Source organism: Xenopus tropicalis, chromosome 8 (genome assembly GCF_000004195.4).
Source record: "Xenopus tropicalis strain Nigerian chromosome 8, UCB_Xtro_10.0, whole genome shotgun sequence".
Classification (NCBI taxonomy): domain Eukaryota; kingdom Metazoa; phylum Chordata; class Amphibia; order Anura; family Pipidae; genus Xenopus; species Xenopus tropicalis.
This window is the reverse complement of record NC_030684.2, coordinates 114,570,796-114,598,794: the sequence shown is the minus strand read 5'-3', so window position 1 is coordinate 114,598,794 and position 27,999 is coordinate 114,570,796. Positions and strand designations below refer to the sequence as shown.

The 27,999-nt window shown below is 40.1% G+C and overlaps 1 protein-coding gene across 2 annotated transcripts; it reads right to left on the bottom strand.

Moving 5' to 3' along the window:
* On the bottom strand, window positions 1-27,950 carry disp2 (dispatched RND transporter family member 2). Of its 2 annotated transcripts, none has more exons than XM_002940496.5 (8): window positions 27,656-27,950; window positions 17,194-17,604; window positions 15,845-15,874; window positions 13,282-13,405; window positions 10,103-10,218; window positions 8,439-8,563; window positions 7,419-7,516; window positions 1-6,661 (listed from the first exon to the last, which is right to left on the bottom strand). In XM_002940496.5, exons 1-8 carry the CDS (start codon window positions 27,727-27,729, stop codon window positions 3,266-3,268), a joined length of 4,374 nt encoding a protein of 1,457 aa, XP_002940542.3. In that variant the 5' UTR covers window positions 27,730-27,950; the 3' UTR covers window positions 1-3,265. The 2 variants fall into 2 exon arrangements, with proteins under 2 accessions (XP_002940542.3, XP_031747498.1); XM_031891638.1 differs by having other exon boundaries at window positions 15,845-15,868.
* Window positions 27,951-27,999: the final 49 nt, after the last annotated feature.

The window sequence follows — 27,999 nt, the reverse complement described above, 5'->3', positions numbered from 1 at the left end:
TGAATGAGAGTGAAAAAGTTTTTATTAACATTTCGGTCCTGCTAAGAGGACCTTTCTCAAGACACCCCAACACACATCAGGATCCCACAATGTATAATAGCCACTTGATTATGTAAATTGGCATCCAACCCACTCCCTGTGTGCAGTATATACAGTGTCATGAAATTAAACATCATTGCAAATATCAAATAAAGATATATATATAGGTATACATATAGGTTGGGCATATATCTTTGCCTTGTTCTACCAATTTTTTGAACAATGTTGTACATGGTAATTCATTTTTAATAGATCTCAAAGCCCCCAAAAGCTTCTTTCTGTAAGTTAAATAGATACCGATTGTTGTATTTATCCTATCACAGTTTTATTTTGGTACATGCTTTTTTTTTGTTCATGGTCCAACAAACTTTGGTAACTGAAGAGCTGGAGACCAAAAAGTTAAATAATTGGACATCACAAGTAATAAAAAGAATGACCAACTGCAAATTGCCCTAAAAATTAATAGTCTACATGAAAATGTGATCTCCAGTGGACATCTCTTTGAAATACAGATACCAAGAGACCCCTATGTAGATAGCTTACACAGTGAGTTTGTTTTGGTGTTTTGGCCGACTGGTATCTGATGTGTTTTAATATGTGTTTAATTAGTATTTATGTGTCCTTTCTAACCCACCTATGTACATTAGATAATTTTAAAACCTAGTGCTTTGTATTTTAGTTCAAAGCAGGACAAATGATCGTAGTCATGGAGCCTAATGATTGAAGGAACTGAGCAGAGTTTGCACCAGAAATCATGGCCTTGGCTGCTGTGGTTGGAATTTGGATGTTTATAGGTAAGCAGTAATATTAAGGGGCAGATTTATGAACTCTCAAAACATGATTTTGGGGAGAAAAATCCTGCATAAAGATAACAAAAATCGATCAATGCAGAAAACACATACATCAACCCCATATTATATCCCAACAGCATGAACAACAATGTAGAAACTGCCAGTGTGTCATACATAATACATTTGATAATTCCAGATAAAAGTGCGTTTAAAAAGAGACAAGGAAAACAGATTCTAGGATAAAGACATTTAAGAAGATTGCATGACAAAATGAATCTATTCTAAAATTATATACAGGAGACAGCTGGTAACCATCATAAGAGAAATACTGATCGTACCGAGCTGCAGAAGTGCATATTTCAGTATTAATTAACAAAAAACAAAACTGTTTTTTTATCACTTCATATACAACAGTGAAATATGAGACATCATCACATAAATTGAGCCAAGTATTTGTATTATTTTAGGCAATAAGGCCTTATGTGCAAACATTGGCATGTCAGACATTAGTGGGTACGCAACAAAACCATATACCAATGTATATGAACCATATTTAATCTGGGCTATACTAATCCCTGATATAGTACACTAATATCTCATAAAATAAATACACTGGAAATAAGTATTGTAACTTTAAAAGAAACAGAAAATACAATTTTGTAATACACTTCTATCTATTAAACTAGAATATTTTTTAAATAAAGCTAACAGATATAAAAAAAAGCTATGGCTTATTATAACAAATACCAATATCCTTTAACATATTTTAACATTCTCAGCTCCCTAAAGGGGGCCCTATGGAGGCGGGCTCGATTACAGACTGTTCATTCCACTTGTATGCTGAATAAACTAATAATGAGCATGTGGTTTGGCCACAAAGGCAAAATGCAAATTGATGCTGATTGAACTTGGGTTGCCACCTGGCCGGTATTTACAGCCTAGCTGGTAAAATACCAGCCAAAGACGGAGCTGGTAATTACAATGTAATTGACAGTAAATTTGGAATCTACTGTGGCTCCGCCCCCAGGCCACCCCGCTTCCCTGTCCACCTCTCTCTTTCCACTCCCCTAACCCTGACAGCTCTCTAACCCTTCATACATGCCCAATCTGTGCCTGATCGGCATTATCTAGGTCAACGCCAGTCCCTTTTACGTCCCACTCCCTTGGTCCTCCCTACGTCATCTCCCATCCACTATTTCCTGCTTATAATAGGGAAAAAGGTAAAAAATAGTAGGGATGGTATTATTTTTCCAGAAAAGTTGGCAACCCTAGTTGTTCCCTTAACAAAGACCCTGTTCTATTTTGAACATGTTGGGACTATATACTAATTAACTGTATAACTAATGCTCCTATTTGGCAAGTATGTGCTGTTTTTAGTATAATTTACTGTTTTAAATGGAACCTGGTGACCCCCCCAACACACACACTGAGCACCTTGCCTTTTTAAGATTTTGTAAAGAGATATGCTACTCCTAGACCTCTTCCTACACTTTGCTCCCCTTCCTAGTTCATTATATGTAAGCAGGTCCTGTCTATGAATAAAATAGGCCCTGGCATTTCAAGCTTAAACAGCCTCCCACAGGCCCAATAAATAGGGACTATCTACGGCTTCTTACAGCAGCCCCTTTGGTATTTGCCAGAATCACTGATTGCCAGTCTGGGCCTGAAGACCATCAAAACCTCTAGTGTATCATAGCCTTTAGTCTTTATAAATGGACATTTGAGTAAATGCAGAGATAAATAAAGACAATGTGAAAGGGACATATGAGAAATATACTAGTGTGTACTGTGGCAGTAATTATGCTTTGGGAGCACAGTGAACTCTTTTAACCTTACTGGGCTTACCAAATCCTTCACATATTTTTTAAATTATCAGTTATACTGTATATTATAAAGGATTTAAAATCAAATACAAAACAATGGGTGCATACATCTGCCTATTCTTTGGGTCCTGGAGCTTATACCTATCAGAAGAGAACTGTGGCTGCTGACACAATCAGGCATTTTTAGGCAAAATGAATGTTCAGAATAATTTCCATGGTTCATAGGACTTGAGATGTGCTTTTTTATTGGTTACCTATTGAGCAATTGGTTTTTGCATATGAAGGCTCTCCTTATCATACATTGTTTATCATAGTTCTTTCTAGAGGTACAAATAATGCTGTCATGTATTACACACAAAATGATGTCTTCTTCAACAAATATTTGCTTGTACATAGGTAAAATCTGCTAAATGGCTAGAGAGGCATGTAAGCATAAAGATCTAAATATAGCATTATTTACAAAGTAATAAAATAATAATGTGTTTGCACCGCTGTCTTCTGTCTTCCGGCTTCACTGTTTCATATTAATTAGATCAGATTTATGAAAAACACTGAGGTTATATTCTAGTTCTTGTAAAAAAAAATCCATTAGACATTTCTCAAGGCGACTGTTCAGCTAATATAGCCAGAATTATATTCATTAGACCTCTTTATCCAGACGTCAGGCATATCTGGTTTGCTGTTTGGTAGAACAACAGAGTTGTCACTGCCTTGACTAGACTGGACTTTCCATGACATACATGCCTGTTTTGAAGATGCTGAATCAAACACTGTTTCCTTAAGGGCCAGTCTTAGGGTGTCCCTTTTGCCATTCAAGTGACCCCTTTCATCATGGCATGGGGAATTAGGGACATCAAGAAAATCAGGAGAGCAACTTGTTGTTTCAACCAACCTTGAACTCTGGTCAAGCTCACTAAGACATGTTTCATTTGAATCAAGGGCATCAAACGAGCTTCCCATAGAACAAAGGCACCTGGAATATTCATACATTTGAATGCTTTTATTTTCAGAATAGAGCACTGACTGTATTTCACTATCTGTAGGACTTATTAAGCTGTTTGGCTGCTTTGGACAGTGAATCTTTTCTTCTTGGTTATGATCAACCACAGAACCATTCCAGTTCTTGCTGTTCATATTTTGACAGATGCAGCCTCTGCAAGATTCATTTTGTGCTTCTGTCTCATTGTCAAAGCTACTTTGTCTGTATGGGGATGAGGTTTGCAAAGCTGGGCAATCACTAAATACCGCTTGGTGGCCAATGGCATTAGCCTCTAACCCTTCTGATTCCACATTCTGCTGGCTTCCAAGCTTTGGGTATTTGTACTCTGAGATTTGGATATCCTCAGAAACCATAGATGGACGTTTGGAGAGTTTACTAGTACAGGTGCTATTATCAAAACTGTCACTGAGGTTCCTAGCTAAAGGCTGAAGCTCATATTGTTCATTGTCAGTGTTGGACTCTTGTACTTTCCTTATTCTGTTATGTTTTTCTGTACCACCACAAACAAATGTACCGTTTAATCTTGAATCATTTGGATATTCTTTAAACGCACTGGCACAGGGCCATATTATCTGCCCACAGTTCATCTCTGGTCCAAAAAAGCAGCATAGTGACTGGAAAAAGAAACTGGCAAATCCACAGCTTATGCATTTTATCATTATTATAAAAATGCCCAATTTCCTGTAAGCCAGCACGGTAGCAGGCAGCATTATTATTCCAGCAGAAAACATGGTGGAAGCCCCCATAGCCGTGGCACAACTCATCTGTTTTAAGGAAAATGCTACTCTACTTAGGCGGTCTTGATGTGGGCAAAGATGGTATGAAATGCAGTAATTAGTTGTGAAGTCCACAGAAAGACCTACGGCTGCTGAAATGAGTAGCGATTCTATTACATTCAGCTGCCATTCTAAAAGAACCAAAAGTCCAGTTGTGACCATAACTGATCCTCCAATTGCAGCCACAGCAAATAGACTAAGGAAGACGTTCCACGTAGTGAGCAGCAGAACCACAAAGGAAATTGCAATGGAAAAGCTGGTTACCACCATAATTTCGGTATTTAGGGTGTGTTGAAGATTATAAAGAGAAAGCTTGCTTGTAAACCACCCATTCTGTAGACCAGATGGAGCATTCCTCATTTCATTCATCAGCCATTGGTTTAAAGTGTTGTAAAACTTCTTGGTTTTGCTGTAGTTGAAGCTATAATGATACACAGTCTGAAATTCTAAAACCAAGGCTGTAAGGTTACCGTCTGCATCAAATCTGGGACCAATGTCATAAACCTCTGTTCCATCGCCCCCTTGTTCTCTCACCATCATTTTTATACAGTGAAGCAGTATATCACTCTTATAGGGAAATGTAACATGATTGCAGCAAAGGTTGAGGTTTTGGTCAGTTTGTGAACACTGTCGGCTTTCCATCCACCTGTGGAAGTCTTCCATGAAGCAGATGTTTGGTTTCTTGCCTTGGTCAGAGTAATAAAAGCTTTGGTTTTTCACCTTATGGCACAACTCCATTAGCCAATTCTGATCCTCAGCATTCCTAATAGTAAATGTAGCATCTGTAACCAGTGTTCCATTGGCTTTTGGATTGAGATGGTCACTGTTATCCAGTGGCATAATGCCCCAAATCAGTGTAATAGGCATATGTTGTCCTTCACCATGCTCTGATCGATCAAACATGAACTGGTGGCAGTATTCGGCATCATACCTCTCGAACGGATGGCTTAGTCGAAATACTTGAAGAGATGACATTTCAGAAGAGGGCAACTTCAGTTTCGGGCTCATGCAAGCAATATACGCACCACCTGCCGCTAGGGCTGCAAACCAACAAATCCAGATGTATCGAAATTTTATTACCCCACAGGGAAGAAGCTTCTCAAAGAGAAGTTTTGAGGTTTCAGATAAAGTGCTCTGGAGACCTTTAAACTTTTGGCAAAAGGAAAGCAAGAGCCTTTTATGTGTGCTGCTATTCCAGTATTCTTCAGATTTATAAGAGCAGTTGACAGCTATGTACCGTTCATAAACAACAATGGTGGCAGGGAGCCAGCTTATCATGAATATCATATTGACCAGCACCGAAGAACCCATATAGATGGCAAAGCAGCGTACAGAGGTGATGCTGCTCATATATGTGGCATAAAATGCAGCTCCCATTGTAAAGCAAGAGACCACCATAAGATATCCAAAGTGGTGCATAGTGTGGCTCACCCATTGCATGAGCCCAGCGGCAGAGTGCTGAATCTTGCTAAGGTTCCATAGATCGAAGAAAACAAAGGCATGGTTGGCACAGATGCTGCTGAGAAGGATACCTGCAATCAAGTTAACAAACGGAAAGAAAGTCAGTCTGAAAATCAGTTTGTATAAGAAAAAAGAGATCAATAGTGAGCCAATCACAGATATCATGATCATAAAAGTTATGAAAACAGAACGCAGGTAAAAAAAAATGCTTAGAAAAATAGCTATTATCGCCAACACTGGATACACAGTATCCAAGACTAGATAATGCTGAAAAAGTTGCTGCTTTAGCCCCAAGTCCATTCCTGTAATGGCCGTGTAGTTATCAAAGAGATCCCAGGACTCCAGATTGTCTAGGTATATGTTCATCATTGAAGACCCCTTTTTGGCAGGCAAAAATAACAAACTGTACTTTAATGATGGAACTTGATAATCTGTCGTTTGAGGGCTCAAAAAGTCTCTGTCAAGCAGAAAGTGAAGCAACTGATACACTGCGCTGGATCGAATGCATTTCTCTGGCACTTTGGCACAGTGAGAGTGCTTCGCCCTCTCTGACCTGGGGCCTATGCACGAAGGGGTGAGGGCGCCTCTATGGTAGTCCGGTGCACAGGAGCGTAGAAGAGTTAGAGTATGAGAAATATCAGACTGTGTGATTTCCATGCATGATGATCGATTGTACAGGACAGCTATGTAGTTCCCAAGAGACCAACTGGGACAGCATTCTTTTGTATGGCTGCGCTCACAAAATTCTGTAAAGCTGGGGTGGGAACGGATCTGCAATGGGAAAACCAAAAATAATTAGAGACTTTAAAAAAAAAATCTGTCATAAGAAGTTGGTTCATTTGTTGCCGTGCACATAGTAACAGACTATCCATAATGTGGAAGGCGGGGCACAAAATTTGTTAGCACTTTGTACTCTACCTTCTACTCTAAATGAATTGCATTTGACAACACTGTATTCATGAGGATGGGGCAGAGAGATACATATAGTCCTACCCTGTTCCACCTCCTACACGGCCCTAACGTGTGCATCATTCAGAAATGCAAGTTAGGGAGTAGAAAGTCATGGACGCAGGCCTCCGCCCACCAACTCTGTGCACCATAGAAACATTTATTTTTATTTATTTTTTAGGTGTTAGCATGTCTTGCCATTTTCTACCCCTTAGTCTTCTCCTTAATAACAGACATGACAAAAAGGCATAAATACATTTTTAAAGCTTCTTTAAATCTTTAAAGGGTTGTTATTGTGCATTTTTCTGTATCAGTGACATACTGTGTATCAGACTGGGTCACACTTGATTATACAGTTACTTCTTTGGGTTCTGCCTTAGACCTCCATTTTAAGGGAATACTGGGAGTCAGCTTTCAACAGCAGCTGGCTAGGAATAAAAGGTCTGCTTTTGACCGGTTGTGCACCGCAAACAAAAGCACAACAAGAATGCCTAATCTGAACCCTTTAGTTGTGGATATCCTCCAATTAGACCTGATGCTTTCATATACCTTCCAATTAAACGGAGGCTTTAATACTAACCTTTTCATTTTCCATGCGACACATGGATTGAATTGCCTGCAGATTCCACAAACTCCCTGCTGTTTTAGACATGAACACAAGTTGCGAGTAGCTCTTTTCTGTAACAGATAAATCAGGTTGTTAGGGTATATAGAGCTCCATTATATCAGAGACTGTGGCAATGGAACATAAGCAGCTAAGCCAAACACACTAGACCCCCAGAATGAATACTTAACTAAACTAAATATATATCAGTAAATATTGCCCTTTTACATCCTTTCCCTTGAGCCACCATTTAGTGATGGGCTGTGTGCTTCCTCAGAGATCACCTGACAGGCAATAATGCAGCTCTGATGATCCCGGTGGCAGCCCTTTATACTTAAAATGGCAATTTTCTATTTAGTACCCAATAGCACATACTGTTAAAAAAGTATATTTTCATGAAAAAGGTTTATTTATATGATGCAGGGTTTTGTTTAATGCTAATATTTTATAGAATCCTACATTGTTCAGGGTTATTATTTTCCTGCACCAGACTGGCATCCTGCTGTGCAACCATCCACACACACACTTCCAAATTCAGTCTCTCCACAATTTCATTTGTACAGTATTGTAATCTCTCACGTGAAGGGGCTTACTAATATTTGTTTGGTTGTTCAGGTGCATGCCTCTGTATTATTCCTTTTATAACCTGGAATATTATAGTGTAAATGTGTCTACTTATCCAGGGGCAAAACAAAACTGTCTAATGGCTGCTGGTTTAATAATAGGGGCAGTAGACCTAGTGCATGCTGTGGGCCCAGGAGTAAAGAGGGCCCTGTGTTGGTCTTAACTGAATCATTCTTTATGTTTACCAAAAAGATCATAATGGCAACAAGTAGGGCCTAAAAAGATTTTACTGTTGGGCCCAGTAGCTTTATTGCACCAACTATTGCAAACTATACCCCTCAACAATGTAGGTCCATATAAAAATATAATGCATAGAATTGCTCATATGTAAAACCCTGCTTCATCTAAAGGAAGGAGTGCCTGGACAGTTACCTGGAGGACCACAGAAAAATCCTTCGACCCCATCTTCTTGTTCAACCATGCGGCGGTTCCGAGTTTGGTCTCTTCTGGTTTGAAACAGTTTTTCATTCCCTTGGTTGAGGTCTGTATCATCCAAGCTGACAAGAAAGGGTTAACAGAAAGTTGGCACAACAGAGACCCTTTCCGCACACCCTGGCTCTCCAAAATAATTGAATGCTGCTGGAGGGATCGGCACCCTCCCAAATCCAATCTAGCAACAAAAGCAAATGGCACTCAGAGCTGCAAACAAGGGAACAAGCCCTTTGAAAATTTATTGTGGAGGTGCAACGTTTTGGGGAAAAATGAGCCCTTTTTGACCCTAAACGTTGCACCTCCGCAATACATTTTCAAAGGGCTTGTTCCCTTGTTTGCAGCTCTGAGTGCCATTTGCTTTTGTTGCTTAACAGAAAGTCATAATTGTTAAAAGCTAATGTATCTCATGGTTTATCACATTTATAGCCAAGATTCAATAAGAGGAGAAAAAACTTTCTCCTAATTTAATTCCAGTTTTTTCCACTAGGTCTTAATAGAGTTTTTATTTGATAAAAAGCGAGATACAATTTCCATGAGTTTTCACTTGATAAACCTTTATCTCACTGGATTGAATCTGGCACAATGTATGGAGAACACACGTTGGGTATTTAAAATAAAAAACAAAAAAACAACAATGGACAATAGAGTTGCCATCAAATCCAGAATGGACACATTGGAAGGTTGGTTTGATGCACTAGCAAATTCACTTAGGGGTCCTATCCTTCCTGGGGATTAGAGACTGCCCTGTGCCCCCAACACTGCCCTGTGCACTGTGCGCCACTTTATTTGGTTTGAGGAGCAGAGTGCAGCACTGTCCCTGCCACAAGTAGGATGTAAAGGAGCACTAAGCAGCATCACACTGGGTATCTAAGGCCCATGGAGGCTGCTGCTGGGTGACCACCTACATTTGTATGTGTATGTCCCAACTCTAACCCACCCAGTCCAAATTACCATGCTGTGACCTTTCATATAGAAGCACCAGATTGGCCCATGTCTGACATCCCTAGAGCCAGGGATTGGGTTAAGGTGAGGGGCTAACAAGTACCAGGGCCCATCAGGTTTTTTTCCAGTACCCCGGTGGGTCACTCCAACACTGGCACAACAAGTTGTGTTTCCATGCCCCTTAGCGCTCCTGCAGGGGCACCCATCACTGAGCTCCAATGTAACTTGGTGTTGTTGGTTATGGTTACCTGACACTTAAAGAGCACTGTTTCATATATAGGGTCACATTCAATTAGGTGACAAAGACTGATATCCTAATTTAATTCTAAATGCGAAAAACTTATTTCACTTTATTGAAGTATATGGATACAAACTGGAATAGAATTAGGAGAAAAGTTTTTCACCTCAATTGAATCTTACTCATAAATATCTCCTGGAATTTAATCTGGCCCATTATATGTAATTAAAAAGCAATTCACTTGAGATTGTTATTTATTTTTTGTTTGTGACTTCTATGGCCCATGCTACCCTTCATCCAGCATTTGCATGTGAATTCTATTCTTTGTTATGAAATGGCTACCAAATGGTGCAGGAGATTTATTTCATCACATGAGTGAGTGCAAATTGATGGGGAAATAACTGTAGAAACTGTAATCCCCTACCTGCTCTTCTCACTGTGAGGATAGACAGACAGTGTTTTCTTGTATCCGGTGTTGGTCTGCATGTTCCCCCAAGTTATTAACTTTCTCCCGATTTCTGTATCTCTAGGCTCAAATCCCTGAAACACAGGAACAGTAAAATTAAGTACCAAATCAGAGGTTTAGTGTGATAAACAAGCCCAGGACTAGAAACAGTGAGGAACAATTTGTTGTTCTTATTACCCATGAGACCTTTTAGGGGGCAGCAGAGACTTATATAACCAACTTCAGGCAATTTCTAAGTGACTGAACACAACAAAAATAGCGGAGCACCACGGGATAAAAAATATAAAAATCAATCTTTATTGCATCCTCAATAATAGGCACGAATACATCCCTCAGGACCTACACTTGACGCGTTTCGTGGCATCCCGCCACTTCCTCAGAAGCATCATGTTGCTTCTGAGGAAGTGGCGGGATGCCACGAAACGCATCAAGCGTAGGTCCTGAGGGATGTATTCGTGCCTATTATTGAGGATGCAATAAAGATTGATTTTTATATTTTTTATCCCGTGGTGCTCCACTATTTTTGTTGTGTTCAGCTATATACAATTTGGGTCCCATGGGGAGAGGATCGGCGTGCAGCACACGATTTTTTGAGCGGTAAGTGCTCCCGTGTTTTTGTTAAATTTCTAAGTGACTCAATGAATATTTAATGGTCTTCTGAAAACAGGATTGGTCATTAAGGACAGATGCCTGGGAAGAAGAAGGATGAACTATAATGGCAACAATATATTGTTGCTGGACTAGCCCAAGGCACTAAAGGGCTTATATACGTTCACAGACACAGTAAGCACATTTGAACACAGTTGCCATGTTTTTTCCTACAGCTTTTTTCCCAGAATGCAGGCATCACTGCAGCCACAAGCAGATGTTGCGTCTGATTAAGTTAAGACTGGGTGCTGAGGGAATCCTGGAGCTATCACCTGGTCAGGAGGTTGCAGTAAGCACAGGTTCCAGGGTTCCCAATGGTCAATAGGTGCAGCAGTGCCCAATTTGGAATGGAAATATTGTAGATGTCCAGTAGGTGCTTGCACATACAATGCCAATACTAATGTACTCTGACTTGTACAAGAAAGACAAGTTTTACACCTTGTGACTTTGTTTTAGTATTGGGTTACAATATAAAATGAAATATGTTAATATACAGTATAGTCTAATTTATTAGTCATCAATATTTTTTGCAAGCATTATCGATTAGTACAGCTAATCAAAAAGCTAGTGGTGGTTTCCTTGCAATAGATTGAGCTGCCAGCCTATTTCTGGATTCCCCGTGTCTGTGTATAATAAATCCGTCCCGATGTATTATTAATTATCCTGTTTCAACAATGAAATAATAGCTCTTGTCTGTACTATAGTAATTTACTCGCTCAGCAGAATTCACATAAACCATAATTCATTTGCATTGACATACAAATTACTCCTACCTAGTGCTACTGAAAAGTGTTTTCCTTTGGTATATCAAGGGGTTGTCTAAGTAGTTTTCCAATATGCATTAATAAAAAATGTTCAATGGCTTATAAAGTTATTTGTAAATGCAATAATTACTAAAAACAGCATTTGTCTGTTCTTTGCTATTCTCTCTATGCCTCCTTCCGCCTACACGTACTATTTAAACAATATTTCACTAATCAGCTCCCCTCCAGTGAAGAGTTTAATTTCCACAATGCCCTGCATGTTCTGTGTTGATCAGACGGATGAAGAAGGAGAGTATGTGAAATTAGAGTGAATTATCTCAGTGACTGTATGGGTGTTTAAATGCTTTAGTTGCTCAAAGCAATCTCACAAAATCTGCTATCTGCTTCGAAGAGTAGTTCTTTCTTATTTGTACCAGTAGTTGGGGGCCTTCAAGCAAAAACATAGGTTGGTATTGGTGATTTTTCGGTAACACTAAACCACCCTGACCCTACCCATGACCAACCCAGCCCACCATGCTTCTCTGATTTACATTCCCCAACCAACCAGCCCCATCTCTGATGTCACTGGAGAGTTGCATGGCGAGTATTTAAGAAGAGCTACAATGTCATTAGGGGCTTGATTGGGCTGGTGGCACCCATCCACAACTCACCTCTGGAGAAAATTAGCGTCCCAAACCCACCCTACCAGCAGAAAGCCCAGTGGGTCCCAAGGGTTTGGTCTGACCTGGGCATCACTAGTTCCTACTACACTTATAGGGCCATAATTTCTCAATAAGATGCCCTCCAGGCATTTGTCAAATTTTCCAGGCTGGTATTCGCTGGCCAAAGGAATTTAACAGTAAAGTCATACAAACATAAAGCAGTGAATCTGCATGAAGGTGCTGTCCTCATCCTTACAATATAAACAGGAGAAAGAGAATGTCTAAATTATCTCTGGGACTTCTGTTCCATAGTGCATTGTATGAGCTTCATGAGTATGTGTTCAATATCTGCCCAAAAAATCAACAGGACTAACATCTGGGGATGTTTAATCTGTGCCGCATCACACACTTAGGGCTCTGACACATGGGGAGATTAGTCGCCCGCGACAAAACTCCCTGTTCGCTGGCGACTAATCTCCCCAAGTTGTCATGACCCGCCATCCCACCGGCGAACATGCAAGTCGCCGCCGGGATGGCACACGCGGAGGCGCGATTTCCCGAAATCGACGAAAAAGACTCGCGAGCGTGCATGTTCGCCGGTGGGATGGCGGGTCATGACAACTCGGGGAGATTAGTCGCCCGCGAACAGGGAGTTTTGTCGCGGGCGACTAATCTCCCCGTGTGTCCCCGTGTGTCAGAGCCCTAATTGTACAGGGAGATGGATTTTATTATTAAACATTGGACACTCTATATAATGACCAATATTGATGATTAGGCTAGTTTATAATTAAGAGACTGCATATCAGTCAGTAATGATCCCTCCTGTATACCATGGAGGTCATTTGCACATGGGCAGCAACCCATGGCAACCAGTCAGATGTTTGTTTTCATTGTTTAACTTGCAGCTGGCTGAAAAAAGCTAACCAATGATTGGTCACTATGATTTTCTGCCCAGGTGCAAATTTGCCCAGTGTTTATAAATGAACCCCACCATATGTACAAGCACAACAAATTCCAACAAGTAATTTCATTTCAGTCTCTTTACAATATGTGTGTGTGGTTAATTCAGCCATGGAAAACTCACCATCAGAGGTTCTGAGAAGTCTGGCATTTGTCCGACCAGGAGCCCAGACAGAGTACACATGATTATTAGAAGCAAACAGATTGCCAGGACTGGTAGTGGCCATTCAGTGATCAGCTGAGAATAACTACAAAGAATGAAGCTTAGAGATTAATATTTATCTATACACTTATAGAGGGTATGGGATCCATTATCTGGAAACCCATTATCCAGAAAGCTCCAAATTATCGGATGGCCATCTCTCATAGACTCCATTTTAATCAAATAATTCACATTTTTAAAAATGATTTCCATTTTCTCTATAATAATAATTCCATTTTACCTTGTACTTGATCCCAACTAAGATATAATTAATTCTTATTGGAGGCAAAAATATACTATTGGGTTTAATTAGTTTTTAAATTTTTAGTAGATTTAAGGTGTGGTGATCCAAATTCTCTTATCTGGAAAACCGCAGGTCCTGAGCATTCTGGATAACAGGTTCCATACCCATACGAGATACACTCACATGTACCTGAATTTCAAGCATTTCAAGTCTAGACCATGTGGAAGAAAACTCCTTGGCATAACGCCTAATTGTAAATGCCAGCGTATGCCATTAGGCAAGCATTTTAAGTATTATAATCAGACAGGTTTTTTCACTAGTTGACAGTTCTAGGCCCTTTCCATTTATCAGAGATGCCAAATGTATATGTCTGTACCTCATGCAAAATCGATGGGCGCAGCAATGACTTTGCATTAAGTAATCATGAGTCAGTCACTAATCTGGCAACCTTGACACTCCCTATTGATCTGTATATAATTACATTAAAAATCTAATGCCTTTATATAAAAGGGTGTTTATTAACATTTCTATTCTCATCCGTTGGTACAATGTAAAACCTATAAGCTGGGGAAGAAAACGTTTATCGGAGCATTTTTTATTTTATGCCCTGTCTGAGTATTAGAGGGAATTATCTCAGAGACTCTTTGGGTGTTAAAATGCATGAGTTGCCCAAAGCAATCTCACTAAACTGTTTGCTGCTTCGAGGAGTCATTCTTTGTTATTGGGAGCCCAGTAATTAGAGGGCCTCCAACCAAATCCTTCAGAACTCATCACTGCTAAAAGTGAAGGCTTTAGGTATATATCTAGGGATGGAGTTAGGCATAGAGTTATCTGATTGACATTTTGAGGTCAGGAAGGATATTCCCTTACTGCCTTGATGCTATTTGGGCAGCTAACCTCCTGGGGGACTCTTTGCCTTATGAATAAACAAATAGGGCTTTGCAATGGCTAAACAGAATTATGTCTTATTTTTTAACTTACTACTGTGCTGTTTCCTATTGATTTGCTGTATACAGGCCTATTACCCCAAGTAAATGGCAAGCATTATACCCACTGCTGGGGTACAGGCGGCAGGTGTCTACATAGGGATTCCAAATTCCCCCCCCTAGATATTTTCTATATGTTTTTATGCCAGCTTTCACATTTAGTTTATTATTATTATTATTATTATTAATCATCATGTGACCTTTCTATGACCACCATTAGAACATACATAAAAGAGGTATGCCGATGTGTTCAGCAGTGAATACAAGCGGTATCCCTGGGGGCCAGTGCTCCCCTACGGTAAAAAAATGCACTGGCCCTGGGTACTTTCCCTCTACATGGATCCCTCTGTAAGGGATCCCTGGGAAGGTGGTGAAGATTGCAATATTCCAAAGGAAAGTACCCCAAATGCTAAATTTGTTATAGAATAGGAGGAACAGCAATGAAATTAAGCAATGGCATTTACTGAGGGTGCCTGTTTGGCAATCACCCAATGAATTTCACTTCTCTTGTCCTTTAAACAACATAGGCTTCAGGAACCCCTGTGGTCTTTAATTTGGCACAGTTGCCTCGGGTTAGGACAGTCTTTTCTACTTCTCCTTGTATAACTGACAAGACTAAGCCTGTTAAATTACTGGGCATGTCTTGGATTTGGCCCTGTCTTGTTTGCCTCCTTTTTCATAGGAGTCCATGGGCGATTATTCTGACTTTATTTTACGGCTTAATTGGTGTGAAGCTGGGTGTATGAGCATCGTTTTGTATTGAGGTGTTTCACACCTAGATCTTGCTGTTGTAACCTCTGAATTATGAATGCTTTAGGGCTCAAATTAAGTCTAGTCTAGTTCTAATGTGTTGGATACTAGTTGATCAAGCCCTAAAAGTTGGTTAGAAACTAACATGGTAGTTACTATGGACACGTCTAAAAACTATTGGGGGTTCTCTTCTTGGTTAAATATTACTTATTATTTAAGTCAAACTTTAGAACTTTTTGTTTTATCCAACCCAAGAGTAAAGATGGATTTATTAAAAAATCATTTAGGAAGAAAGGCATGCCAATATAGGTGCCAATATTCCCTACTAAGTGATGCACTGAAAATTTGTAACATGTTTGATCTCTTAGTTTTGCATATATAAGATTGGTTTCCTTGGCAGAACACAATGATTACATAAGCATTTACGAAATGTAGGCTGTATTGGTATTTGAACGATGTGTTAAGATTGCTTTCATTGGCAGAACAGGATAATTACATACTGTACCTTTGTGGCATCTTCAGGCATTTACTGTCGCTTGGCACAAGAAATGAAACAATCATTAGTACTTTGTAGGAAAGTGTGTCAAAGGTATTAATCAGCTATTGCCTTTAATCATAAATCCCTGTCCATATGGTGTACAAAGAAAAATCCTCTGCCCACTCACATATGTTTCTGCTTTCATTTGTAACATGATATAAATCAGAGATATGAAGTGCGACAATGAAATACATATAGGAAATAATAAATGCATTTTAGCCTTTGAAGCAGCTTTGATTGGCTTTGTCTCTTCATAATGTAATGAATGGATGTACACAAATATATCTGCTTGCTTAGTAAGGCCACAAAATGAGCATATCTTTCCCTTATTTCCCCACCAACATGGTCGGCCATAACAGACTTTCCTGACGGGTTGGCTCCCGGCCAAACTATTGGATCATAATATGGCCCTATTATTGGTAGGGGCAAAAAATGAGCATATCTTTCCCTGATTTCACCACCCACATGGTTGGCCATATTATGCTAACCGATTGGTCTCAGGGCCAACTATTAGATTATAATGAGGTACTATGCAAGCTGGTTGGGAGGGGACTACATTAATAGACCAATGCAGTCCTCATACTTTGGAATCTTTATATGTGCCTTAACCAGATATCAGTCAGGCAGGTTGTCTCTTTGCTCCCATACACAGGTTAAAAAAGCTCCAGATTTAATATAAAGGGGCTGATTGGGCAGCTAGTGTCAGCCAGTGCAAGGTCAACTTTAGCATGGGAGTCTTTTGTCTGTCTTTGCTGCTACCTTGTTGAAATGTTATGGATAGGATCCATTATCCGAAAACCCCTTATCCAGAAACCTTCAAATTATGGGAAGACCATCTCCCATAGACTCCATTATAATCAAATAATTAAATATGATTCTCATTTTCTCCATAATAATAAAACAGTACTTTGTATTTGACTCCAGCTGAGATATAATAAATCCTTATTGGGAACAAAACAATCCTATTGGGTTTAATTAATGTTTACATGACTTTATAGTAGATTTATAGTATGGAGATAAAAATTATGTAAAAATTCCCTTATATGGAAAACCCTAGCTTCTGAACATTCTGTATAACAGGTCCTATACCTGTATTTATTTATCAGAATTGCTATACAATTAGATGTATTTATAATACTAATCACACATATACATTCAGAATGACATGTAGGCCTTTCCACCAGTGATTCCTTTGTTGCCAGTGGAAAGGCATTCCAGAGAGGTTGGTCGCCCACTGTAGCAGAGATCTATCACATTTGTGAGACATTAGCCTATGTATGTATGAATCATGTCTTACGGAAAAAAGGAAAAAGTACCTGACAGAGACAACATGGTGTTGCATTGGCTGACCAGTTCTCTGCTCGCTGCCCCAAGGCTTCCATAGACATTCTGTAGTTTGATGGAAAGTTTCAGAAGGAGCACTTCCACTGGAGTGCTGGGAGCACAATGTTGCTCTCTCTTCGTGACCTGGCAGTTGAGGAGTAAGGTAGTTTGTTTTGCACTCTTGATGGTTACATTGGCAACACTTTGGATTCTGGCATATGTCCCCTGAGTGAGGCGCCACCTCTCCATTGGATCGTTTCAAAGTCAGTTGGTGGCAGAAAGTAGATGAAGGCAGTTTGTCTCGCACAAAGCTCGGTGACTCTTGCAGCAAGTTATGCTGAGCCTCCTGCACAATTCCTGAACTTTGATCATAATCCACACAATGTTCACCATCTACGAGCAGCCTGTAAGGGCACATCATATACATGCACACAGTGAAATTAGCTTGGTATGGGAAAGCAAAAATTGGGGCAGAAATGGCCTCAGGCACACACCGTATCCAGCCATTTCTGACCCTGAAACAAATCTTCCTATGATCCAGGGGGCCATAAGCAGAAAATCCTGTTAGGAAGTTTAAAGGGGTTGTTCACTGTGAGTTAACTTTTAGTATGACCTAGAGAGTAATATTCTGAGACAATTTTAAATTTCACCATTTATTATTTGTAGCTTTTTCATTATTACAATTTTTGTTCAGCAGATTTCCAGTTCGGAGTTTCAGCAGCTATCTGGTTAATAGGGTCCAAATTACCTTAGCAACCAGGCAGTGGTTTGAGTGAGACAAGTATATGAATAGGAGAGAACCTAAAAATAAGTTAGTGAAAGTAAAAAAGTAAAAGTAATAAAATCAATACAATTGTAGCCTCACAAAGCAATAGTTTTTTGGCTGCTGGGGTCAGTGACCCCCATTTAAAAGCTGCAAAGAGTTAGTGGAAGGCAAATAATGAAAAAATAAAGACCAAATGAAAAATTGCTTAGGACTGGTAATTCTATAACATACTAAAAGTTAACATAAAGGTGAACCAACTCTTTAAAGGTGGCAGCCCCTGTGGGCCCCGGATACCCCAGCCCGATACTGGGTATGTGCCATGCTGCTAACAAATGGGACCCAGATAAAATGTGTGAGCCAGCTATCTAGCAAAGGTTTTGGTTTATAATTAATGATGTTTTACTATTCACTTGTTAAATTTAAATTTTCTTTATATTAAATATGCTCGAGAAGAAACCTTCAATATATTCAAGCTGATGATCCATTCTAAACAGCACAAGGACCCAACCTTGGTTCCAGGCCATAGGATTATAATATTTGTCCTATACATCTACACTAAATCCAAGATGTGTGTAACGTATATGCGATTAGGGTGGAAAAACACACTAAGCAATTAGGCAGAAAGCAAATTCTTTATAAATGAGACTGTTAAGTGCACTTATTTATTACATCCAGGTGGCTTAAGTCTTTGCAAACTCCTGATAAACTGTGCACAAAATGTAACAGTAACAAAGTAAAACCAACATTTCAGATGCAGTTTTAGCATGGGAAAGCCAAACGCTCTCCTACTGGCACGTAGCTGGAATTTGTCTTGCTAAGCCATCAGCTTAATGGCATGATATCAGCTTGGAATCTGTGTTCCTTCATTAGCAGGCCGAGTACAAACAGAGGGTGTCACCGACACTGAACAAATGTAGAAACAGTATAATCCCTTTCCCTGGGGCAGTACATCCAGTCTTAAAGCACAGGCAGACAAAATCTTCAAAGAATTCATGTTTTTAGTCATTAACGAAAAGGGAATTTAACATCCGTTAGTTCTTGGGATTTTTATCTGGCACCAATGCCCAGCTTTTAATCTGCTGGTTTGGAAACAAACTGTTTAGAAAATCCTCTCTGCTCAATGACAGCAAAGCCGCGACTTCTATGCATTAATATCCGTGTAATTCTCTCAGTTCTTTAGCCTGAATTCTGTCCAAGATTCTGGAAACCATTTTTTGCAAGCTAGGCTGTCCTATAGGGAATGTACTTTAAGATTAAATGAGCTGCACTCAGTAACTCATTGTGGTAAGTAATATAATTACAAAGTAAGGAAAAATTAATGCAATTTGCCATATATTTAAACAATTAATTTTTGCAGAATTCTAGCACATTTGCTTTGCTGCAAGTTGAAACAATATGTCATGCTTGTTGCTAGAGTTAAGCCAATGCTAGAACGGGGCGTAAGGTTGGTGCTTGTTTGTAAAGGTTGCACAAGTTGATGCCCAAGTTCATTATGGGCATCATGTGTGAGCATCATTACCTTACATGTCCAGTAGTTGGCGCTTGTTTGCCTGGGCACACTTTCTAGTTAATGGCAGTAATAATGAACAGGGGTCCCTTGCTCCTTAGCTTGCTATGCCTTCATGGATCCTGGATCATTAGAAGGATCATTTCACCTATACAGGTATAGGATCTGTTATGCAGAATGCTCAGGACCAGGGGTTTTCTAGATAAGGGATCTTTCTGTAATCTGGATCACCAGACCTTATGTCTGCAAAAAATCAATTAAACATGAAAAGAAGCCAATAGGATTGTGTTGCCACCAATATGGATTCATACAGTTTAGTACGAGGTACCATTTTATTTCTACAGAGAAAAAGAAAATCACTTTTAAAAATTAGAAATATTTGTTTAAAATGGAGTCTATGGGAGATGGGCTTTTTGTAATTTTGAGCTTTCTGGATAACGTGTTTCCTGATAACACATCCTATACCTGTATAAATGTGAATAAGTGCATAATTTAGTTATAGGTAGATCACATATGGAGACAAAGCTTTCTTGCTAAGTCAGAATGAATGAGCTTTCTCAGTAAAAAAAAATTTGCTTTTCATTTGGTGTTGTAGACAGGAGAACTATTAGGGCAGTTTAACACCAAAGCTTTACCTTAGATAGATGATAGATAGATAGATAGATAGATAGATAGATAGATAGATAGATAGATAGATAGATAAGTAAAAATATGTCAGCACTCTCACAGGATTTTTTAAAAATGCAAAATTAGACAGCTTTATTTAAGGTAAAGACTCAATGTTTCTGTCCCACACAGGGACCTTCATCGGGAGAAATATACAAGGTATATATAAATATATATATATATAACCTTAGAGAGGAATCCACACTTCTCAGGTCTTATGTGCAATATCAAAAAATTTATTGATTTTCAAAGTCGACCCTAGGTGGGTTGAAACGTCAGTCTCCCTTCAGTAAATTCTTTGATATTGCACATAAGACCTGAGAAGTGCAGATTCCTCTCTGAGATTATTTATGCTACATTTTGAACCTGCATGATGACTCTGTGCATACGAGTACCAACCTTCTTCTGTGCGTGTATATATATATATATATTTAGCAGCATTGCTTGGGATCTCTAAAGGTAAATTCTCTGTCCCTGCAATCTAAGTCTTCAGGGTAAGTCATATTCTAACCACTATGTGTATCCAATAAAGTACTATACTAGTGGGTACTGCTAAAACACTGACCCCACCACTTATTCTTGTTTGAGTCTTGCCCAGAGTCGGACTGGGGCACCCACCATCCAGCCACCATCACTCCCCAAAAAGGCACAAAGATTACAAAGGTCTAGTAACCCATAGCAATCTATATTCATTTTAAAACAGCTGACCAGTACATGCTACTCACTTATTGGTTTCTATAAGTATAAACTCTATAAGTAACTATTTATTGGGGCTGGTGGGGGTGGTTGGGGTCACTGTGTACTTGAAATGTCAGGGCCTATTTTGAATCCCAAGAAAGGGAGCCTACACAGAATAACGGAACTGCTGTTAGTTTTTAAGGCTCTTTGCCTTTAAAAATGCTCTGTAGAAAAACTGAAGTCCTTTTTAGAATTACAAGCTAAATTGAAGCAAGGCAACAAAGTGCCTAGCAACGCTTTATGTGCCTGGCTCATTTAACCAGACATGTGTGAACAGTGTAATCAGGATCCTTCCTGCGGACCAAGATAAACATAGCTTACAGAACAGAAGCTATATTGAGCTCTAAATGTACATCATTTTGGAAAATTAAAGGTTTGAATTACTAGGGAGAAAAACATTAAATAAGCATTATGATGCTTTCATTGGATTTAAATGGCTTTATTTCATTTTTTACAGTTCACAAGATGCATAAATGGATGGAACAATGTACAGTGACTCACAGTCCTTCCTTGTAAGCAGACACTTTGTCTCCTTACTATACGCTGAGTATGTGTAATGCACTTACTCCCATTGTCCTGCAAATGGCTGGCTAGTGCCTTCATTGGTCATGTTCCTGTGCTTGTCTATATGTGGGCAAACTGGTAAAACCAAAGGTTTTCTACAAATATAGGGAAAGGTATTGTAAAAATAGAGTGGTCGGCATGGTGGCATAGTGATAAGCACTGCTGTATTACAGCACTGGGGTATAGGAGCCAGGACCCAGGTCTATGTAATAAATGTAGGTGCTGCAATCAGATCACAGAGGGGGGTATGCCCCCTTCAGATTTTAAAGAAAATAGCTTGTGGTGGGAACTAGGGTTGCCATCTTTTTATTTAGCTAAGTCCGGGTGCAGAGACGGGGAAGGTGACGTAGGGGGGTGGGAATGGGGGGATGTTGTGGGTGGGTGACATCAGAGGGCGGGCTATGATGAGGTAATTGGTGATTGACCAATCACTGTGTCATTCAGGGAGAGCCCTGTCTGGATTTCCTAATTTGGAAACCTGGCAGGCAGTTTTGACCAGGCTGTCCTGGTGGTTATTCTAATAGGCACCTGAGAGATGTCCCTAAAGCTTCTACCCTAGGCATGGGCCCTTGGGTGCCTATAAAGAATATAGAGCCCTGGCTGGAGGCTTAGGGCATAGGCTGTATTTTCTTCCTGTATCTGCATAGGTTTCCTCTGGGTTCCCTCCACACTCCAGTAAACATAGAGGCAGATTAATTGGCTCCTGATAAAACTCACCCTAGTGTGTTTGTTATGTGATAGGGACCTTTGTCTGCAACATCCACAGCAGTTTGTGTAAACTGATAATTTACAAAAAAAATCAAAAGAAACCCCCATGATGACACCACCACCCCTTGGTCTGCATAAAGTTATGCCACTGGCCAAACATCTTTCCCTGACTCACTATGGGAAAACCAAACTGGACGCCAGTAAAACTCTATTCTGCGCGCGTGTCCCTCTTGCCCTCAAACGCATTGCTAGCCCTATACTGTACAGTTGCTCACACCTCAATTTCATCCACCACATTAAATTGAAATATATCCCCCTCAGAGGGAAACCCTGGTGTATATTTCACTCATAGAAACGTTTTTGTTTTTAAGTCTGCTTTTTCAGTATCTGGAATCAATGAGTAGGAAGGTAAATTATCATCTGGGTAATCTTGCCAGAACTGTAAGTAATCATAAAGGCCCACAAGGACATACAAGAATCACTTGCAGGGCTCAGTTGTGGTGTGTAGCATAAGCCACATGAGTAAGAAGGCTTTCTCTGTATAGATGTAGAACTCAGACCCAGTGAGATGGCTGTATGCAGTTTTATCCATGTACAACTGCAGCAGCTTCAAATATACAGTACTAGCTTATTTAGGGGCAGCAGCAGTGCCAGTGCCCAGAGCCCAAATACAGACACACTCAGTCTGTTTTGGAATTGTAAAGGTTCAAGACAAATCAATAAAGGCAAATAATGATTTAATATCACATTAGAACTTTATCAGTGCCCAGTGTTGGACTGACCCACCAGGATACCAAGAAAACTCCCGGTGGGCCCAGGTGTCAGTGGGCCCTCCTGCTCCTGACCATTAGGCCTGCTTTATAGTCATTCCCTATTTCTGTATGGGAAAAAGAGGAGAAATAGATGGAAGAATAGATGCTAACATGTAAATAAAAGAAACTAGGAGAATAAAGAGGTAGAGGAGGTAGTTGGAGTGTGGGCCTATAGTCTAATGTTTTCTGGTGGGCCCCTGTGGTCCCAGTCCAACACTGTCAGTGCCTTTAGTGAAGAAGAGTTTATATTCTGCTTGTCTGCGGTATGCACATGCTTATATCCATTATAAATAATCAGGTATATTATCATGTTATAAATAGAGTATATTCAACAGCTGCCATTGGATTAAAGGGGAACTCCAGCTTCCAAGCCAAAACAAGAGCCCCACACCAAACAAAAATCCCTAATATACCCATCACTGTACACTGATCCTTCAAACTGTATAAATAAATACTATTTTTCTATGTTGAAATCCAGCTGCAAAACAGTTCTCTTTCTGCATCATTTGAAATTCTGGCAGTGGAGGAGGAACTAAAACACTAATGTTAAACATTGTAACTTCTTCTCTACAGCTTACAGACAGCATGCAGCAACAATATAACCCACAATGCATTGCACTGCAATGTTCCTTTCCTTATTGACATCATGTGTGCAGGGAATTGTGGGATTGGGAGGATGCAGGCTAAAGGCAGACTGAGGACAGTCAACTACTTTTACATTTTATTTGAGTGTCAAAGTAGTCAGCCAGATCAACAGGAGAACAGGGGGCGGAGCTTAAGTAATTGTTCCAAACCATATTATTACATTAAAAATCATAAAAAGGCTACCTATTTTTTAATTGGTGTATATTGCAAAGTTGTTTGAAATTATGTTTTCATTTAGAAAAGCTTTAATTGTGTTTAGCTGGAGTTCCCCCTAAACTTTTGGACATAGCCTATCATATCTTTCCTCCAAAGATCTGTGTACCTAGTGGGCACCTGTATCTTAATCTCATTCCCACTAATTTCTACCCATAGTCCTCATTTCTTGCATTTGAGGTTCTAAGTGTGTCCATCGGGGCATATGTATAAACACAATACATAGCCAAATATGCATTTCCTAGTAATACTTATCCAGAATAATATACTTGCTTGTCAGAGCAGGTTGCAAAAAATGTTCTTCATCTAAAAGAGCTTTTTACGTATCTAATAGGATATTTGTTTTTATTAAATATGACAGGCATTTATTACAGTTTTACAGATGGGCGATTTTATGGGTAGAGATTATTAAAGTATTCCGTTAACAAATCTGGAACTATTATTATCCTTTTATTTTTGACATATTGCATCAGATAGTAATCCTTTCTTTACTGGCAAGGCCATAAATGCTTGGCAGAACTGAACAGAACTGATATAAATGGACTAAGCCGGATATGACTGGTGGTTTCTGACCTTGTAGGATGTGTGTCACCATGTCTTAAATTCCAGGTTTATCATGCCCAGCATGATATATGTCTTTATGCATACCATACAGGGATATACAGGGATGCTGCTTCCATGAGGCGAGGCGAGAAACTGACCCCAGGCGGCAGCAACCAGCAAGTTAAAGGGGCAGCAAAAACCTCTCCTGGTAACTTACAGTGTAAAGTATAAAGTGTAAAGGTAAGATAAGCGAAAAAGCCACCTTAGGGCGGCAAAGACCCCAGAAACACCCCTGGTGATATAATTTATATAACTGATAGAAGGTGGGGAAAATTAACAAATAGTCTAATGGTTTTAAAGGGTTAAAACAGAAAGCCAGTTAATGGGAAGTAAACGCTGATCACTGAGGTTTGTACCATGCCATGTCATGGGTTATTTATAAATGTATACGTTGGTGCTCAAAAATAGATGCAATGGAGAGTACAATATTGACACAATTCATTAAGTTGCTTGTGTTCAAAGATGCTCTTCTGCATGGCTGCCAATGAATTTACTCAGCCTCTTCTGATGATGGTGTAGAACTGCACCTACTGACAGGAAGGGAACCTGGAGCTACCGGCAACCTGGACTGGGATTCAAAATAGGCCCTGGCATTACAAGTACTCAGAGACCCAAACAGCCCCTCACAGGCACAATAAATAGTGAGTGTCTATGGCATCTTACAGCAGCCCCTCTGGCATTTGCCAGAATCCACAGGTTGTTAGTCCGGGGCTGAACTACCACCCACCTTCACCTGGAGGCAGCTCCGGGTTCCCCCAATAAGTTGCATCAATAACTGACTTGCCACCAGTGAATTGGATGCAAACACCAGATTGTTAGACACAACTTGCACTCGATTTGCGATTTGCACAATTGTTTCCATTTTAATGCACCTGATGTAAATGACATTCAGTGTTGGGGGCTATACAGCTCTCACAGTGGGACATAATAACTCTTTACAAATATATGAGAGGGTGTTATAGTCAAACAACTGGGGGTCTTTTCACATACCATATATATGAAGAAAGGAAAAGAGGCCAGCCGTTAAGAATGAAGGAGAAGCATTTTGAGCTGAAACAAGGCAAATGGTTCTTCACATGAAGGACATGAGTCTATGGTATGCTTCGCATGATGCTGAGATGGTAGATTTTCTTTAAGCAGAAATAACCCCTATTTTATACAAGTAAGCCCACACATTAGCCACTCTCCCTAATGACTTGATATGACTCCCTATAAAGGGATCCTTGCTCCCCTGTACTTGGGCCTGAAATATAAAATTGTGCAGCAAGATTGGTAGTTACAGTATCTGGCATCACACCATCTAAACCAAGGTCCTCTTAAAGGCATTTAAGGAGACACAATCCCTAATTTACACAAGAGGGGTCTCACATTGGTCACCCATCCCAACTGTTGTACCATGTTCGCAAAATGGAACCCCATTCCCAAGCTTGAGGGGTGAGGATGGAGACACTGTAGCCTCCCCCAAAGCTGCACAATTGTACATTTTGAGCCCAGTTACAGGGGGAGTGAGGACCCCTTTAGAGTCCTGTAATGCAGTTGGGAAGGGTGGCCAGAAGGAGGGCTTACTCACACAAGCATCTATGACCCACATAAGAAACGTGATGGACAGTTGCTTTTTTCAACCCAACCTAACATCTGAGACCAAATTTACTTTTTGTTTCAGTTTTTAACACCAATCAGTGCCAAACTGGCATGTTTCTAAGGGCACAACAGAGAGGGAACACTGGGTGCATACCCCTTCACCCTACCCCCAGTTCTACTTTCTCTAACTAAAGCTGCCTGGTGATGCAATGTGCAATGGATACAATACACAATGGTAACAAGCTCCCCCACCGCCCAATCAAGGGCAGGATGCTTTCCTTGGGTGCCATTTACACTGGGGCCAGCACTGAACTAGAGTCAGGTTTCGTGAATATGACGTTACTCCATTAATATTTCTTAGTCCAGTTTTTCTTTACTCCACTGTTGTGAATAAATACTCACCCAACATATTCCTACATATATGCAGGGAATTACTAATCTATAGCATTTATGAAAGTATATAATCCATTAGACTGTTTAGTTTTTATAAGCTGCTGGCAAATGCATGATTGTGTACATTAACCCTGGGGGCTGCTTCTGTCAATGAGAGCACTGAATCTTGTTTGAATTTACCAAGCAGTAAATTCAAAATTAACACCTCCTGTACATGGAAATACCCTTGTTTTTGTCACGCAGCCAATAAAATAAAGTCATTGTTGTGCCAAATCTCTCTAATCAAATTTTTTATTGTTTGTGGTTTTTAATTATTTCCATTTTTTTCAGGCATGGAATTGAAACTGTTCTCTGGGTGCTCAGGGTTAATTACTCTAGCAACCGATTAAATTAAAATAGAAGATGAATCATACACTGATAAGGAACAGAAATGAAGATTAATAACACAAGTGAAGCTGCACAGTCAGTCTAGGTCTTGTTAGCTGGGGCCAATGATGACAACTGTATAGCATATAGCATTTCCCCCTGCAGTCTGAAGGCAGAATAGTAACACTAATAAATCAATAACCACATAAAAGAAATAATGAAGATCATTTGGAAGGCTGCTCATAATCGGTCCATCAATAACATGCTAAACATTAATGAAAAGCTGAACTTCCCCTTCTTCCTATTATGGTTAGGGGATTTATAATGCTTAGGGGATATATAATCACACAAACATTGCCAACTTCAATTTTACGTATGGAAAGTTTATTGAAGCATTCAGTTGAAGGGTGGGTGGTCCAAACTGCAGCCTCCCTAATATTATACTACAACTCCCAGCATTCCCTGATATTGTGTATTAGCATGCTACAAGTCGAGGCCCTATATAACTGATAGCCCACAGGCAGATAACTCTGCTATTATTGTTTCATATATAAATAACAGACTGTTGTCCCCTTTTTAGCTCCTAAGAGCTTGGTTTATTGGCAGCTGCCTACTTGACCTGCTGAATATGAATGGAACAGGACACACAGGTAATGGAAACATTGATTAATGTTGGAAGCTACAAGATGGGTTGCACATAAAGAACACAGGCAGGGATGAAAGCAAAAGGAATAGAGCTGTTTATTGATACATATAATAATAGAATATAATAGAATGCATGGGGGGAAGATGATCCACACATGGAGGAGATGTGGAATGGAAGACAACACACGGCACTGATCAGCTGTGGGCAGGGGGGTGATTCATGCAAATATAGGGTGTCTCTTGGCTACCTTGGTGTCTCCCTTTGGGTGCCTCCTGCACTGCTGCCTGCAGTTTGTTCTGCGATGCAATGGCGCTTGTTCATGATGATCAGGCTGAAGCTTTATTCCAACAGAGGGAACAAGGAGGGCAAGCAGCTTGGCAGCCCTTTCAATGTCTTCGAGGAATGAGAAGGCAGGAGCTGGGCAGCCAGGAAGGGTCGGACTCCTGCCAGATTTCCCTGCTGCTGGGAGCTGTCCAGCCTGCAGTGGTGCTGAACCGTATCCAGCCGTATCCAGCCTGCCGACTAACGCTGGGGGGGGGGGGGGGGGGAAGCCGCTGCGCTTCCGAGCCTGAAATGATGTCCGGATGCTAC